This window comes from Mauremys reevesii, linkage group 4 (assembly GCF_016161935.1).
Source record: "Mauremys reevesii isolate NIE-2019 linkage group 4, ASM1616193v1, whole genome shotgun sequence".
In the NCBI taxonomy this organism is placed as follows: Eukaryota; Metazoa; Chordata; order Testudines; family Geoemydidae; genus Mauremys; species Mauremys reevesii.
In genome coordinates, this window is record NC_052626.1 from 67,919,585 (window position 1) to 67,932,982 (window position 13,398).

At 40.7% G+C, this 13,398-nt stretch overlaps 1 protein-coding gene and 1 long non-coding RNA gene across 5 annotated transcripts in view; one reads left to right on the top strand and one right to left on the bottom strand.

The window, feature by feature from the left end:
• Positions 1 to 2,431, top strand: part of ACTN1 (actinin alpha 1) — a 142,780-nt gene extending 140,349 nt beyond the window's left edge. For 3 of the 4 annotated variants that reach the window (XM_039534963.1, XM_039534962.1, XM_039534960.1), the window contains one exon: positions 1,862 to 2,431. In XM_039534963.1, coding sequence (XP_039390897.1) covers positions 1,862 to 2,020 — 159 coding nt within the window. In that variant the 3' untranslated portion in view covers positions 2,021 to 2,431. The remainder of the gene's footprint in view (positions 1 to 1,861) is intronic. The other variant, XM_039534961.1, reaches the window with a different exon arrangement.
• Positions 2,432 to 11,840: 9,409 nt separating this feature from the next.
• Positions 11,841 to 13,398, bottom strand: LOC120403909. Its single transcript, XR_005597794.1, has 3 exons — positions 13,254 to 13,398; positions 12,645 to 12,726; positions 11,841 to 11,985 (listed from the first exon to the last, which is right to left on the bottom strand). It is a non-coding gene; the product is annotated as an uncharacterized LOC120403909 (long non-coding RNA).

Here is a 13,398-nt window from a genome sequence, read left to right on the forward strand (position 1 = left end):
TAACTACAAATTAGCAGAGCAATTACCTTATCTTAACTTAAACAGTTTGGAGCCATGATACTAAAGTAACTAATCAAAAGTTATGGTTTTGGTTGGTTATTTTAAAGTGCATGATTAAATTCAACAAACACTGATCAATTGTGTTTTTGATTAATCTTGAAAAAGATGAATTACTGGACATCTACAAGTTCAAGTAGTTTTTCCACATGTGACAATTTACAATGACATGTAAGTGTATGTCTTACATAATTAGTATCAGATTTTCATTTATTTGAGGATAACCTCTATCAGTTAACAAATGATTTTCAAATACCAACCTTTTAACCATATTATTACAAATACTATATGATAGACTGGAAAATTCCCAGGACCAGGATAGAGTATAACTTCTCTAGATTTGGTTAATCAGTGAAATGAATGTACCAGCAAATCATAATTTTTTATTTTTCTTGCATAAAATTACTGGCAATTCCTTAAATTAGCTAATGAAATAAATTTAATCTTAATATATGCCAATATTTTCTAATACTTTTGGTGATCTGTTTTGAAATATGACAATATGTAGTAAAATATTGGAATACCATGTTAACTGAAATCTCAGATTTTAATGAATTATCCTAATTTGAGTACTTTTTTCATGTTTCACTAATGATTTTACTATAATCTCTACGTATAAACCTCATGTTTCATTCATCTTTTATTACACATTCTTTCTGATCAGAGTATATCTCCTGTCTCAACAGCTGTGTAGTAAATTCCTAATTATTTCAACAGGATGAAAATTACGATGTAAATAATGTTATCTGTAGTTTTGTGATAAAGTGTTAAATTTAAACTTGATTACTGTGTACTTCCAAAAAAGGATAATTATCAATTTTAATTGGTTTTAAATGTTGTACTAAAATACTTTTTGATTCACATTGCACTAAGAAGGTAATCCTCCCTCAAACTCCATTCATGAACATAAAAGCAGAACACTTAATGAACGAATTGGGAAGTCAAAAGACGGAAAACCTGTGACCCCTAAATATCTTTTAGATGCTTCTAAATAAAATTGTCCATGAGTCAGTTAGCTACAGAGAACTTGTTGCTTAGCTTATGTTCAACAAACTGCTACCGTATATCCAGAATTTGAATTGGTGACGGGCCAGACTAGCTTCAGTGTGTTTACATTTCCAATAGCCAAACCTAGTTGGAGGTTTACTTCCTTTTGAAAGATGTCCCTAGGAAAGGTGGGATGTAGGAAAAGCAAGGAGAGTGGAGGGAGAAAACTATGGAAAAAAAACAAAAATTCTTTGGGAGACAATGTTGTCTGCTGCCTGTGCTGATATAATTTACCAGCACTGGTAGGAACTAATTCATTGCCTTGTGGATGCCATCCCTTCTCTGCAGAATGAGTCATTGAGGCCACATTTTGAAGCCTTAAAATCAACGGCGCAATAGGGCATCCATCTTTTTAGTGCTTATTAATGAGGGACTGGAGGTAATCAACAATTTCTTCTTCTTCCCATTCACCTTAAACAAGAACCACACCATCAGCAAGACAGCGGGCAGCCTGACACTGACAACCTCCCTGCTCTCCCACACAACCGCTCCGGGTCTTCCAGGGCTTTTCTACCAATATAATCTCTCTCTCCATTGCTGGTCCTGGGCCAAATTCCAACTAGGGTATTGCATTCTGCCTTCCTGCATACCCAATGTGCCTTCAGTGGGATACAGTTTTGTTAATTTACCATCTTAAACTATAGCACAGTTGCCCCACTGCACCCCTGAGCCAGCAGGGCGTGATTTGTAGAGTACTTTCTAAGTAGCACCATTTGCTGGAAAGAATAATTTGCTTTGTCTCTTGTCGTTTTTGCAGAACTACATCACTGTGGATGAATTACGACGGGAACTGCCTCCTGATCAAGCTGAATATTGCATTGCTAGGATGGCACCATACAGTGGGTCTGATGCTGTACCTGGTGCCCTGGACTATATGTCCTTCTCCACAGCGCTCTATGGCGAAAGTGACCTTTAACCTCTTCCTTTCTCCCCACAACATACTCCCCACCTCCTCTCCCGTCCAGGCGCACTCTTCTTTCTGTATGCAAAGCAGCCTCTGCTCCGCCTCCTTTTATTTTGTGTCTCTGTTTTTGCTTCAGATAACAGATCATGTTTATAAGGGGGGACATTGAAATGACTGTCTACCTTGCCCTTGAAATGACAGTTTACAAAATTATTTTCTGCAAAAAAAAAAAAAAAAGTTACATTTAAAAATAGACATATTTTATTATAGAAAAACAGGTATTTTTCTCCATCAAATTAAAACATAAAGAGAAAATTTTAAAATATTGCACCAAATGTTTTGTGTTGTGACATAGGAAATCGAGCAGTGTTACATTCCATTCTTCTTTACAAAAATTAAAAAGAAAGAGAAAAAAAAAAAAAAGCAAGCCACCTGTACTGTTAACTTTTCCATTTGCGTATGTCTCTTTATCATGTTTATCTTGGGAGGGGGTGTCAGACACGCAAGTGCATGTGTTTGCTGGTTCACTCATTTCATGAAAATATTTTATGATAAACTTTTGAAATTGCTGTGTTTTCTAGGGAAAAAATAATGTACACAGCTCATGTTTTCATATTTAATTAAAAATTTTCAATATGCCTCCTATGTTTATCAGTGCACAACTTTTTTTTGTTGTTGCTGAGAGTTGTCTGGTTTCAGAATATGAAGCTTGAGAGTTGGTAACTTTGATATATTGCTTGTCACAAACCATATTAAAAATTTCTTGTGATAACAAATCTAGACTTCCTTCATTTGTCTAGTGGATTTGTTTAATTCCATTTAATCAACACCCTGAACACAAGTAGATTCTTTAAAAATCAATTTGATAGCCCTTTTTTTTTTTAAATCTTCATAATATCTGAGGTTAAATGTTTACCTCCATTTCCTTAGAAGCTTTTCCTTTGTGTTGAATGATGTTGAAATTTACATAGCTGATAGATACTTATAAACAGCTTCAAATGAGAAGTCCTATCGCTGCAAAATAGCATCTTGAACCATTCCTGATGTCAGCATATCTCTGGGAATAGTGGTTGTTTTTTGTTTTTTGTTTTTTTAATTGCTACAAGACCAGCTCAGAATGAGTGTCTGGAGTTAAATAAACCCAAAGTTTTAAATGGTCTGATTAACATTCCTCCCCCTGTCAAAACGTAAGTATCTTAGTATTTGTGATGTTATCACTTCAGTCACCATAGTGTCTTTCATGTTTCTAACACGGTTAAACAAACAAACCAACTGCCCTCTGATAAAACTCTGTACAGGCCTTCTTTATATATCATAAGAAAACAAAAAAGGGCATTTAACCCCTTCGTATCCCTCCTCACTTTGCAGGTAACCTTTAACCTTCCCTAGTCTTAATCCCTTCTGCAACCTTTTCGGAAACTAAGGAGATTTCTTCACATGTCTTTTTCAGCATGATCAGATGTCAGGGACTCTAGCACTTACAGCCAGTTTGTTCTTGGACTAATAGATTGCAAGAGTGCAACATTAATTCACAAAGTGACAAGGAACACCTGCTACTTTCAGTGCTGTTGCCCAGCAGAGCCAGTTCTGATTTCCTGGGGTTAGGCTGGTTTCTGAGCAAGAATAGAGATTTATTTTTAATCCTTCAACTGAATACAACTTTATTTCTTATTCTTAATCTAGTTTGTAACCTGTAGAAGAAATCACTGGGTTGTCATGTAATCCCAACCTGACAAAACCTGCCTACAGTATCTGGGAGAGGGGAGAACAAATTCTGCTGACATGCTTAAAAAATTCTTAAACTACCTTCCTCTTGCCTACCAGTGATGGTAATGTGTCTCCAAAGGATACGGCTGAACACAGTTTAGTTACAAGACCACACTGTAACTCAGCACAGTTCATCTTGAGCAGCTGAGGGGAACAGAGAGGTTATATGACTTACCCCAGGTTGCACAGCAAGTCAGTGTCAGAGCTGGATTAGAACCAAGGTTTCCTAATTCCAGGCCTGCACTTTAAACAATTAGACCATACTTCTCCCTACTTAAAACTTTGGAAGACCCTATATAATACACCAGTAAATTTTTCAAACTTGTAGCTGGATCATCATCATCTTCCCGGGCAAGCTCATCTACATGACTTGCAATTCACTGCATGTAACTACTATGCTTTGTGGGAAAAGGAAATGTTCTTTTAAAGGACATGCAGTGCAGTTCCTACTAACTTGATTTTTGCTTCATATTAAAGAAATGCTAGAAAAAGAAAGCATACATGCTCTGGGCACTCTTGACTCCTGAATGTAGGGGAAAAAGGAGCTCTTCTTCCTTATTCCACTGCGAATTTTGGGGAAAGAGATTTTAACTTTTCATGGCTATTCAGTCTTATGTACATTGGTATGATTGAGTTGGCTATATGTCCCAAAGCAGACTAGTTTACTGTACCTAAAATGGAGCCAGAAAGCACTTTGGATTTAGAATGACCCCTTTGGGGGAAATTGCTAATAGTACTTTGCAATGTCCACTCTTACTCTGATCTCAATGTACTTCACAAATGTTAATTATTTATCTGTCTTACAGTAGTGCCTACAGACCATGATTCCATTGTGCCGCTAGACACTCTACACTGCTTCACAACACCCTGTGAAGCAGGAAAGTAGTAATATCCCTGGTTTAGGTAGAGAGAGGTTAGGTGATTTTTTTTTCCCAAGATCACTCAGCAAATCAGTGGCAGTGTTGGACTAGTAGCTGTTATACATGAGTCCTGACTCGGTTGTGTGCACTAATCACCATACAACACTGCATCCTCTGGGTTAAGATGTTAACAACATTCTCATGGGTGCCCTGGTTCTGTGTAGTTAAAAACAGCCTCATATTGGCAACAATGATAGGTGTCAAGTATCAGAGGGGTAGCCGTGTTAGTCTGGATCTGTAAAAAGCAACAGAGCGTCCTGTGGCACCTTATAGACTCACAGATGTGGTTTGAATTTAAAATCTTAGCTGCATCTACTGTATCTTGGGCTCCCCTTTCAGCTTCAGTGGATGGCCTTGGGTAGTCTGCCCATAGCTTACATGTCTGGTTCCTTGTTCTTCGAAACGGCATCTGGCGATATGTCCCTGTTTCAGATTGTGCGCTAGGGGCAAAGCACTTTGGCCCTGATCCATAAAGATACTTTGGTGCCAAAGTCCCAGTTTTAGGCACCACTGCGATCCATAGACCTCCAGCAGATGCCTAAACTCACTTGGTGCCTAAGTTTTCAGGGTCAAAGTTCCCTCTGTAGCTAAATTTCTGCCTCTAGGCATGCTTCTCTCACACAAGCCCTAGAGTGATCCATTATCTAGGAAAGAGGCATTTGTCTGCCTAACTCAAATGGGGCAGCCCAATTTGCTAGGTGTGCACAGGCTGCCTACCAGATCAGGTCCCATTCACAGTCTGAGAGTGCTACCAACCTTACAACTTTTAGCCCACTCGTTAGAGTACTTGCCAGGAATATGGGTGACCCAGGCTTATTTCCCTGCCCCCTGTACCTGAGAGGAGACAGGATTTGAACAGGGGTCTCCTGCCTCTTAAGCCAGTACTCTAACCACAGACCTATGACACATCCTTACATGGGGCTTATCAATCTCCTACTGAAAATGTTCCATTGTGTATAAATACTTAGTCACTGGAGCAGGGGCACTGGATCCTGGGTCTCCCATTTCCCAGGTGCGTGCTCTAATCACTGAGCTATAGAGTCATTTTCTCTCTCTCTCTGACCCAATGACTCTCTAAGGGCTTGTCTATACTACTTGCCGGATTGGTGGGCAGCGATCGAGCCAGCAGGGATCTAGTCTAGACACAATAAATTGACCACCGAGCACTCTCCCGTCGACTCCGGTACTCCACCAGAGTGAAAAGCGGAAGCGGAGTTGATGGGGGGAGCATCAGCTGTCGACTCACTGCAGTGAAGACACCACAGTGAGTAGATCTAAGTACATCGACTTCAGCTACATTATTCACGTAGCTGAAGTTGCATAACTTAGATCAATCTGCCCCCCCAGTGTAGACCAGGCCTAAGTCTCCCACATCCCCGGCAAGTTATAAGTTATAAAGTTATAAGAGCTCTACCACCAGCAGTCGTTTTCTGTGGAGTGAGACAGCAGCTTTTTATTTTAAGCTAATATTTTTAGTTTCCAGCAGCAATCAGTAGCCTAACCCTAATGTCAGAATTGATTTAATTAACTGATGGAAATGGTTATTTGTATGAGAATTTTGATCCACAGGTTTTCAAGGCTATGGCTAGTTTTTTTTCACTCGGGGTGTGGGGGGGGGAACCAATTGGACAATATGGTCTTTGCTCACAAAATCTCCTTTTCAGGGGGATTTTCTTCAGTCCTGACATGATCAGTATTTTCCAGATGTGAACTGGGATTTTTTAAAAATAATTTTCCAGATAAGTCTCCTAGAATTCGAAAATCTTAATATTGTTGACATCTGGCCATTTGAGGTCTTCATACCTGATACGATGTGGGGCTCTCTGATGATGGAGTGACAAGAGATATATTACTTCCTCACTCACCTTGTCTCTTAAGTATTCTCTTTTATTGGACCAACTTCTGTCGGTGAGAGAGAAACAAGCTTGTCTCTCTCACCAACAGAAGTCGATCCAATAAAAGATATCACCTTCCCTACCTTGTCTCTCATCCTGGGGCCAACCCAGCTACAACAACTCTGCAAACATGTGTAGATTGTAACTATTTTTTAGGTGCCAGAACTTTAAAATGAAGATTTCCAACAGCTTCCCAAATAGATCTTTTTTTATAATTGGCACACTACTTCAATGGTGCTAGCAGTGTCCTTTGGAAGTGAATGACTTTTCCAGGTATTGTGCAATGATAGGAACTCTGTTAGTTGCAGGTTTTTGCGTCTTGCTTAAATAGTTCCAATTTCATAAGCTTTGCTTTCAAACATAGTGTCCACTGTCATCTCTCATCTTCAAAATTTTAGTTTGCGGAAATGTTCAGTGAAGTTGGCAACATTCAAGTCATTAATCCAAAGGTGACGCATGTGCCTATTGCTGGCCATCACTAGTGGAGCAGATTTACATCAGAAATGCTGAGTCATAGTACTGAGGTTATTTAAAATGCCATTGTGATTCCTCCTCAACTGCGGGGTTTTTTGTTGTTGTTTGGTTACTTGCTTTTTCTTTATTTCAGTCAAAGGCTTTGGTTCATGTGGGCTATGGCATGTTGGGAAATGGAGAGAAGGTTGCATTTAATATTAAGGGCTTTTCCACACTGGCAAGTTTTGTCAATGAAACTAATATCGACAAGGAAAAATCAACAAAAGCAAAGTCGCCAAAGCATGGCTACATTTGCTCCCTCTGTCAACAGATCATGTCCACATTCGGGGCACCTTTGTTGACAGAGAGAACAATGGACTGTGGGTATGTATCCCACAGTGCCTGGCAACACTATCCGTTGCTAGGTGTTGTGGGAATGCGGAAACGGAGCGCAGCACATCCTGGGATGTGCCAAATGTACCATCATGCACCGCTTTCTGTCCCACCCCTCCAATGGTTTCTGGCTTCTTTTCACACAGTTTTTCCAACTGTCTTTCTTTTGTAGTGCATGCCAGCATCTACCATGAGAGAAGATGGATCCCGCACTTCTCTCCTATGCTCTGCTAGCTGTTGTGAGGACATTGCGCATGGCAGCACAGTTATTCGCAGAGTTACTCGCAAAGTTAACAGAGGATGAATTGCAGGCAACCGAGTGTGATATGGACCGCAGCAACTTAGCGCTTTGTGCATTCACAGAGCAGCTGCATACAGTAGACCGTCGCTTTTGGGCTAGGGAAACAAGCACTGATTAGTGGGATCGCATTGTCATGCAGGTGTGGGATGACGACTAGTGGGTACAGAACTTGAGGATGTGTAAAGCAACCTTCAGGAGCTATGTGCTGAGCTGTCCTCTGACCTGCAGCACAAGGACACCAGATTGAGAGCTGCCCTTTCGGTAGAGAAGCATTTTGCAATTGGTGTGTGGAAGCTAGTGAATCCAGACTGATACTGGTCAGTTGCAAATCAACTTGAAGTAGGAAAGTCCACTGTTAGAGCTGTATTACTCCAAGCATGCAGGGCAATAAATCGCATCCTGCTGCGGAGGACCATGACTCTGGGAAATGTGCATGAAATAATGGATGCCTTTGCAGAGATGGGTTTCCCTAACTGTGGCGGGTGATTGATGGCACACACATTCTAATTTTAGCGCCAGACCACCTTGCCTCTGAATACCTGAGTAGGAAGGGATACTTCTCCATGATGTTGCAGGTGCTTGTGGATCACCGGGGGCATTTCATGGACATCAATGCAGGCTGATCTGGAAAGGTGTATGATGCACACATCTTCAGGAACAGTGGCCTGTACAGAAAGCTGGAGGTGGGGACTTTCTTTCCAGACCACAAGGTCAAGTGGGGGTTGTAGAAATGCCCATAGTAATCCTGGGAGACCCAGCTCACCTCTTACAGCCCTGGCTCATGAAATCTTACACAGGGCACCCGGACAGCAGCAAGGAGCGTTTTAACAACAGACTGAGCAGGTGCCGCAGGTAGTTGAATCTGCCTTTGGCTGTTTGAAAGCTTTGGAGGTGTCTCAATGGCAGGCTCAACCTTACCAAGGATAATATTCCCATGGGCATAGCCATGTGCTGCACTTTGCATAATCTGTGTGAATCTAAGGGTGAAAAGTTTACTCAGGTGTGGAGCACTGAAGCAGAGCGTTTGGCTGCACTAGGCATTTTTTTCCAAAAAAAGTCACATTGCTGTGTGTATCCTATCAGAGTTTTGTCGCCAAAAGGCAGTTTTTGGTGACAAAACTTGCCAGTGTAGACAAGCCCTGAATCAGGGGTTCTCAAAGTGAGGGTCGGGACCCCTCAGGGGGTTGTGAGGTTATTAAATGGAGGGTCGTGATCTGTCAACCTCCACCCCAAACCCTGCTTTGTCTCCAGCATCTATAATGGTGTTAAATATATTAAAAAGTGTTTTTATAAGGGGGGGTCACACTCAGAGGCTTGCTATGTGAAAGGGGTCACCAGTACAAAAGTTTGAGACTTCCTGCCCTAAATGAATAGAGCAGGAGACAGTAGATGCAATGAATGCTTGCACATTAGAGGGAGCATGGAGAAAGGCTAGAAAGAAGACAACTTAGAGTGCTACCTCTAATGATCTTAGTTTAGAAAAGTGTTTATTCCTCTGTATTGTACCCATCCAATTTAATCTTACTGGCTGCTTGCATATTTCAGTCAAATTACCATATTGGAAGTCCTGAAGAAAGGAGACTATTTGAAATTGCTGGGAAAGAACCAATTTGAACTAAAATGACTTTTTTAGAAGTCAGAATGCAGGTGTGATTGTTTCAGACAGTAGCAAAAAAAATCACTCATGTTGTAGACAGTGGAGTGGGACAGCTTTCTATTGTGTTAGCCAAATATTAAAGCTCAATCCTGTTGAATTAATTGAACTGCCTAAGGGACTCTTGGCTTTCAAAAGAGCTACTGTGATATAAGCCTTAAAATCCATTTCATTAGCTCTAAACTATTAGAAGAATTTGCCATAATAAACCTAAATTAACAGACCTATGTTGCATGGCCAGTTAGCTATCCTGGATTTTCCCTTTCATGCACAAAGGCAGCTAGCTCTGAACTACATCTTTCAAAGACATCCATATTTACGTTTCTGACAAAATACAGTCAAGGGCCTAATGCTTTGAGCTTTTGTGCATTGATTCTTGAGCAGAAAAGTTATCCATAAGTGAGGGTAAAGATTAGTGAGGAGATACTGTAGAGATGAGTGCTTTAATAATGTCCAGATAGGCTTGAATCTCCTCCAGCTAAAACCAAAACTAAAGGAAGACCTGTTAAATGATCTAGTCCAGTGGTTCTCAACCAGGGGTACGCAGAGGTCTTCCATGGGATACATCACTTTATCTAGATATTTGCCTCATTTTACAACAGGCTACGTAAAAAGCACTAGTGAAGTCAGTACAAACTAAAATTTCATACGACTTGTATCAGAGGGGTAGCTGTGTTAGTCTGTATCTGTAAAAAGTGACAAACAGACGTATTAGAGCATAAGCTTTCGATGAAGTGGGTATTCGCCCACAAAAGCTTATGCTCCAATATGTCTGTTAGTCTATAAGGTGCCACAGGACTCTGTCACTTTATACAATGACTTGTTTATGCTGCTCTATATACTGTAATGTAATTACAATATTTACATTTCAATTGATTTATTTTACATTTGTATGGTAAATTAGAAAATAAGCAATTTTTCAGTAATGTGCTGTGATACTTTTATATTTTTATGTCTGATTTTGTAAGCAAATAATTTTTAAGTGAGGTGAAACTTGGGCCTACCCAAGACAAATCTGACTCCTGAAAGGGGTACAGTAGTCTGGAAAGGTTGAGAGCCACTGATCTAGACCATGCGCTGTGGGCCATTGCAAAATGGTTTCCCACAGAATAATCTCCAGTCTAATGTTATGGCTTCGCCCACTTTGAAAACTAAAACCATGATCAAGAAGTATTTCCTTACTTATTTTTCTTAGTTTGAACCCCTTGCACCACCCTCAATGATTCCATCCTTGCCAGTCACACCCTCCCAATACTTGTCAATGGTTCACATATTATTGACTACCACGTTGGTCAGTTTAGCCAAACTATAATTAGATTTATCTATTAGACTCCCCTGCCCCGTAGTATCTGGTTCTCTAAAATATTAATGAATTTATCCTTACAATACCCCTGTGAGGCCAAAAGGTAGGAAGTTCTATAGTCTGTGAGGTAGGGAAGTACCAGTTCTCCAAAATTCCAGTCCAGTGCTTTAACCACATGACCATTGTTTTATCATTCTCCATAAACCATTTCCTCCAGCCCCTTAATTTGTTATTGCTTTTTTATGAATTACTTTGGCTTTGTTGTACAGTTTTGTCTAAACCCAAGAACTACCTGAAAAAGCTGCTGAAGCACAGAGAGAAACGTTAACAGAACATTTTATCCCTTTATTACTAAGCACATTCAAATGAAACCAGTATTGTTTGTCATCCTCTCCTACTGCTTATGACTTCAAGCAGGGAATAATCTTCTGTCTGGGGCTCTGTGACATTCCCCAAAGGTATCAAGGGTTGTGAGGTACCTCACCACCATCTGCTCTTAGTGTGAGGAAATTTTGTCTCTGGCTGCTGTGGATCAGCTCCCTGAAAACACTATTTTTTATTTTTATATGGAGATATACCATATCTAGAAGAAGAAGGAGGAAGGAAGAATCAAGTCAGTCCCCCCCCCCCCCCCTTCTAGCAGCATTTTTTTTTGCCCCAGATCCCCCCCCCCCCCCCTCAAGGATTGAACTCACAACCCTGGGTTTAGCAGGCCAATGCTCAAACCACTGAGCTATCCCTCCCCCCCACTAGCCTCTGTCAATACAAGAACTACCTTCCAGGCCTCCACAGCCCCTCTCTCTATACAAGTTAACAATAGATACACACCAACAGCAGAGTCCCCCATGTTCAGTTTAGTGTCTAGCCCCTTATTCACTGAACACTCAGAGACCTGGCCTGTGTTCCCAAACACTGCAGCTTACTTACCTTAGAACATAGCTTCACTGAACATGCAGCACTTAGATACAGTGAAAACAAGAATGTTTATTATCAAAGAACAGAGATTCAATTGATGAGTAAGAATATTGGGAACAAATAGTTACATACAAAAGACAATTATAACATGCTTTCTAGAGCACCGAGAACCTTCGGTCTGCACTTAAAGAACAGGTTTCAAGCACTTGCAGACCTTGATGAAGAGGAGGGAAATGCAGATGAGATCAACAAGAAGTGGGACAAAGTAACAGCAATTTATAAACAGACCAGTGAAGCCTGTCTAGGCTACAGGCGGAAGAGAAGGAAGGAGTGGATTACACCCAGCACGTGGAACGCCATAGAAACCAGATGAGCCCTGAAGAAAAAAAAAGTTTTAGACACACAATCCCCAAAGCTAAAGGACAAATACGAGCAGTACATCAAGGCACACAGGAGGTCGAATGCCTTGTGAGAGTGGACAAACGGCATTATATTGATAATCTGGCAACACAAGCAGAGGATGCAGCTGCTCGTGGTGAACAAGGGACAGTACAAAATGACGGGGCTTATCAGTGGTAAACAGCAGACACCAACACACACATCAGGAACAAACAAGGCCACCTACTAACAACCAAAATAGAACAAGAAATGCACTGGACAGAGCATTTCAAAGAATCGGTGAACAGGGAGTCACCTAAAGAGGAAGCAAACATCCAGGAGGCAGAAGAAGATCCTGATATCAACACAGACATCCCAACTAAGGAAAAGATCATTCAAGCCTTAAAAAATGGGAAAGCTCCTGGCAAAGATAACTTGAATTCAGAATTGTTCAAGGTAAATCCTAAATTAGCAGCATTTATCCTGGCCCCCTCTATTTACATCAGTCTGGGAAAGGGAAAAAGTGCCAGATGAGTGGACTAATGGGGTTATAGTGAAGATACCAAAGAAGGAACTGTGTGATTGTAATAACTGGTGTGGTATCACGTTTTTATCTGTGCCAAGCAAAGTATTGTGTAAAATCATAATCCAACGTACATCAGAGGCAGTTGATAACATTCTCAGAAAAGAGCAAACTGGTTTTCGGAAAAGGCGTGGATGCACAGACCAGATCTTCACTCTATGAAACAATAAAACAGTGCTTAGAATGGCAACAGCAACTCTATATAGATTTCATAGACTTTGAGAAGGTTTTTGATAGCATTCACAGGACCAGCCTATGGCACATTCTGTAGGCATTTGGAATTCCTTTCCATATAATCAATGTCATCAAAAGATTCTATTTCAACTTTACATGCAGTGTTGATCACAGTGAGCTCGGTTTTGAAGTCAAAACAGGAGTAGGTCAGGGGTGTGTCATGTCTGCAATCCTCTTCAATATTGCCATTGACTGGATAATGCAGCGTACAACAGAAGACATGCCAAGAAGCATTAAATGGAAACTCTTCTAATTCCTTGAAGACCTGGACTTTGCATATATCACATCACTCTCCTATCACATACCCAACACCATATACAAGAAAAAACGACTCCACTCAACGCATTCACCCAGCAAATTGGACTGAAAATCAACCTCAATAAGACAGATATCATGACTTTTAATATTGCCTCACCATCACCAGTATGGATAGAGGATTATGTTCTCACCAATGTAGAAACATTCACATGCTTGGGCAGCACCATCAGCCAGGACATCCGGAACAAATCTAATAAAGCCAGGAACACCTTCAGGAGCTAGTGCAGAATTCTGGAGAATGAGAGTCTGACATGTCCAAACTGTCTTCATTCCATA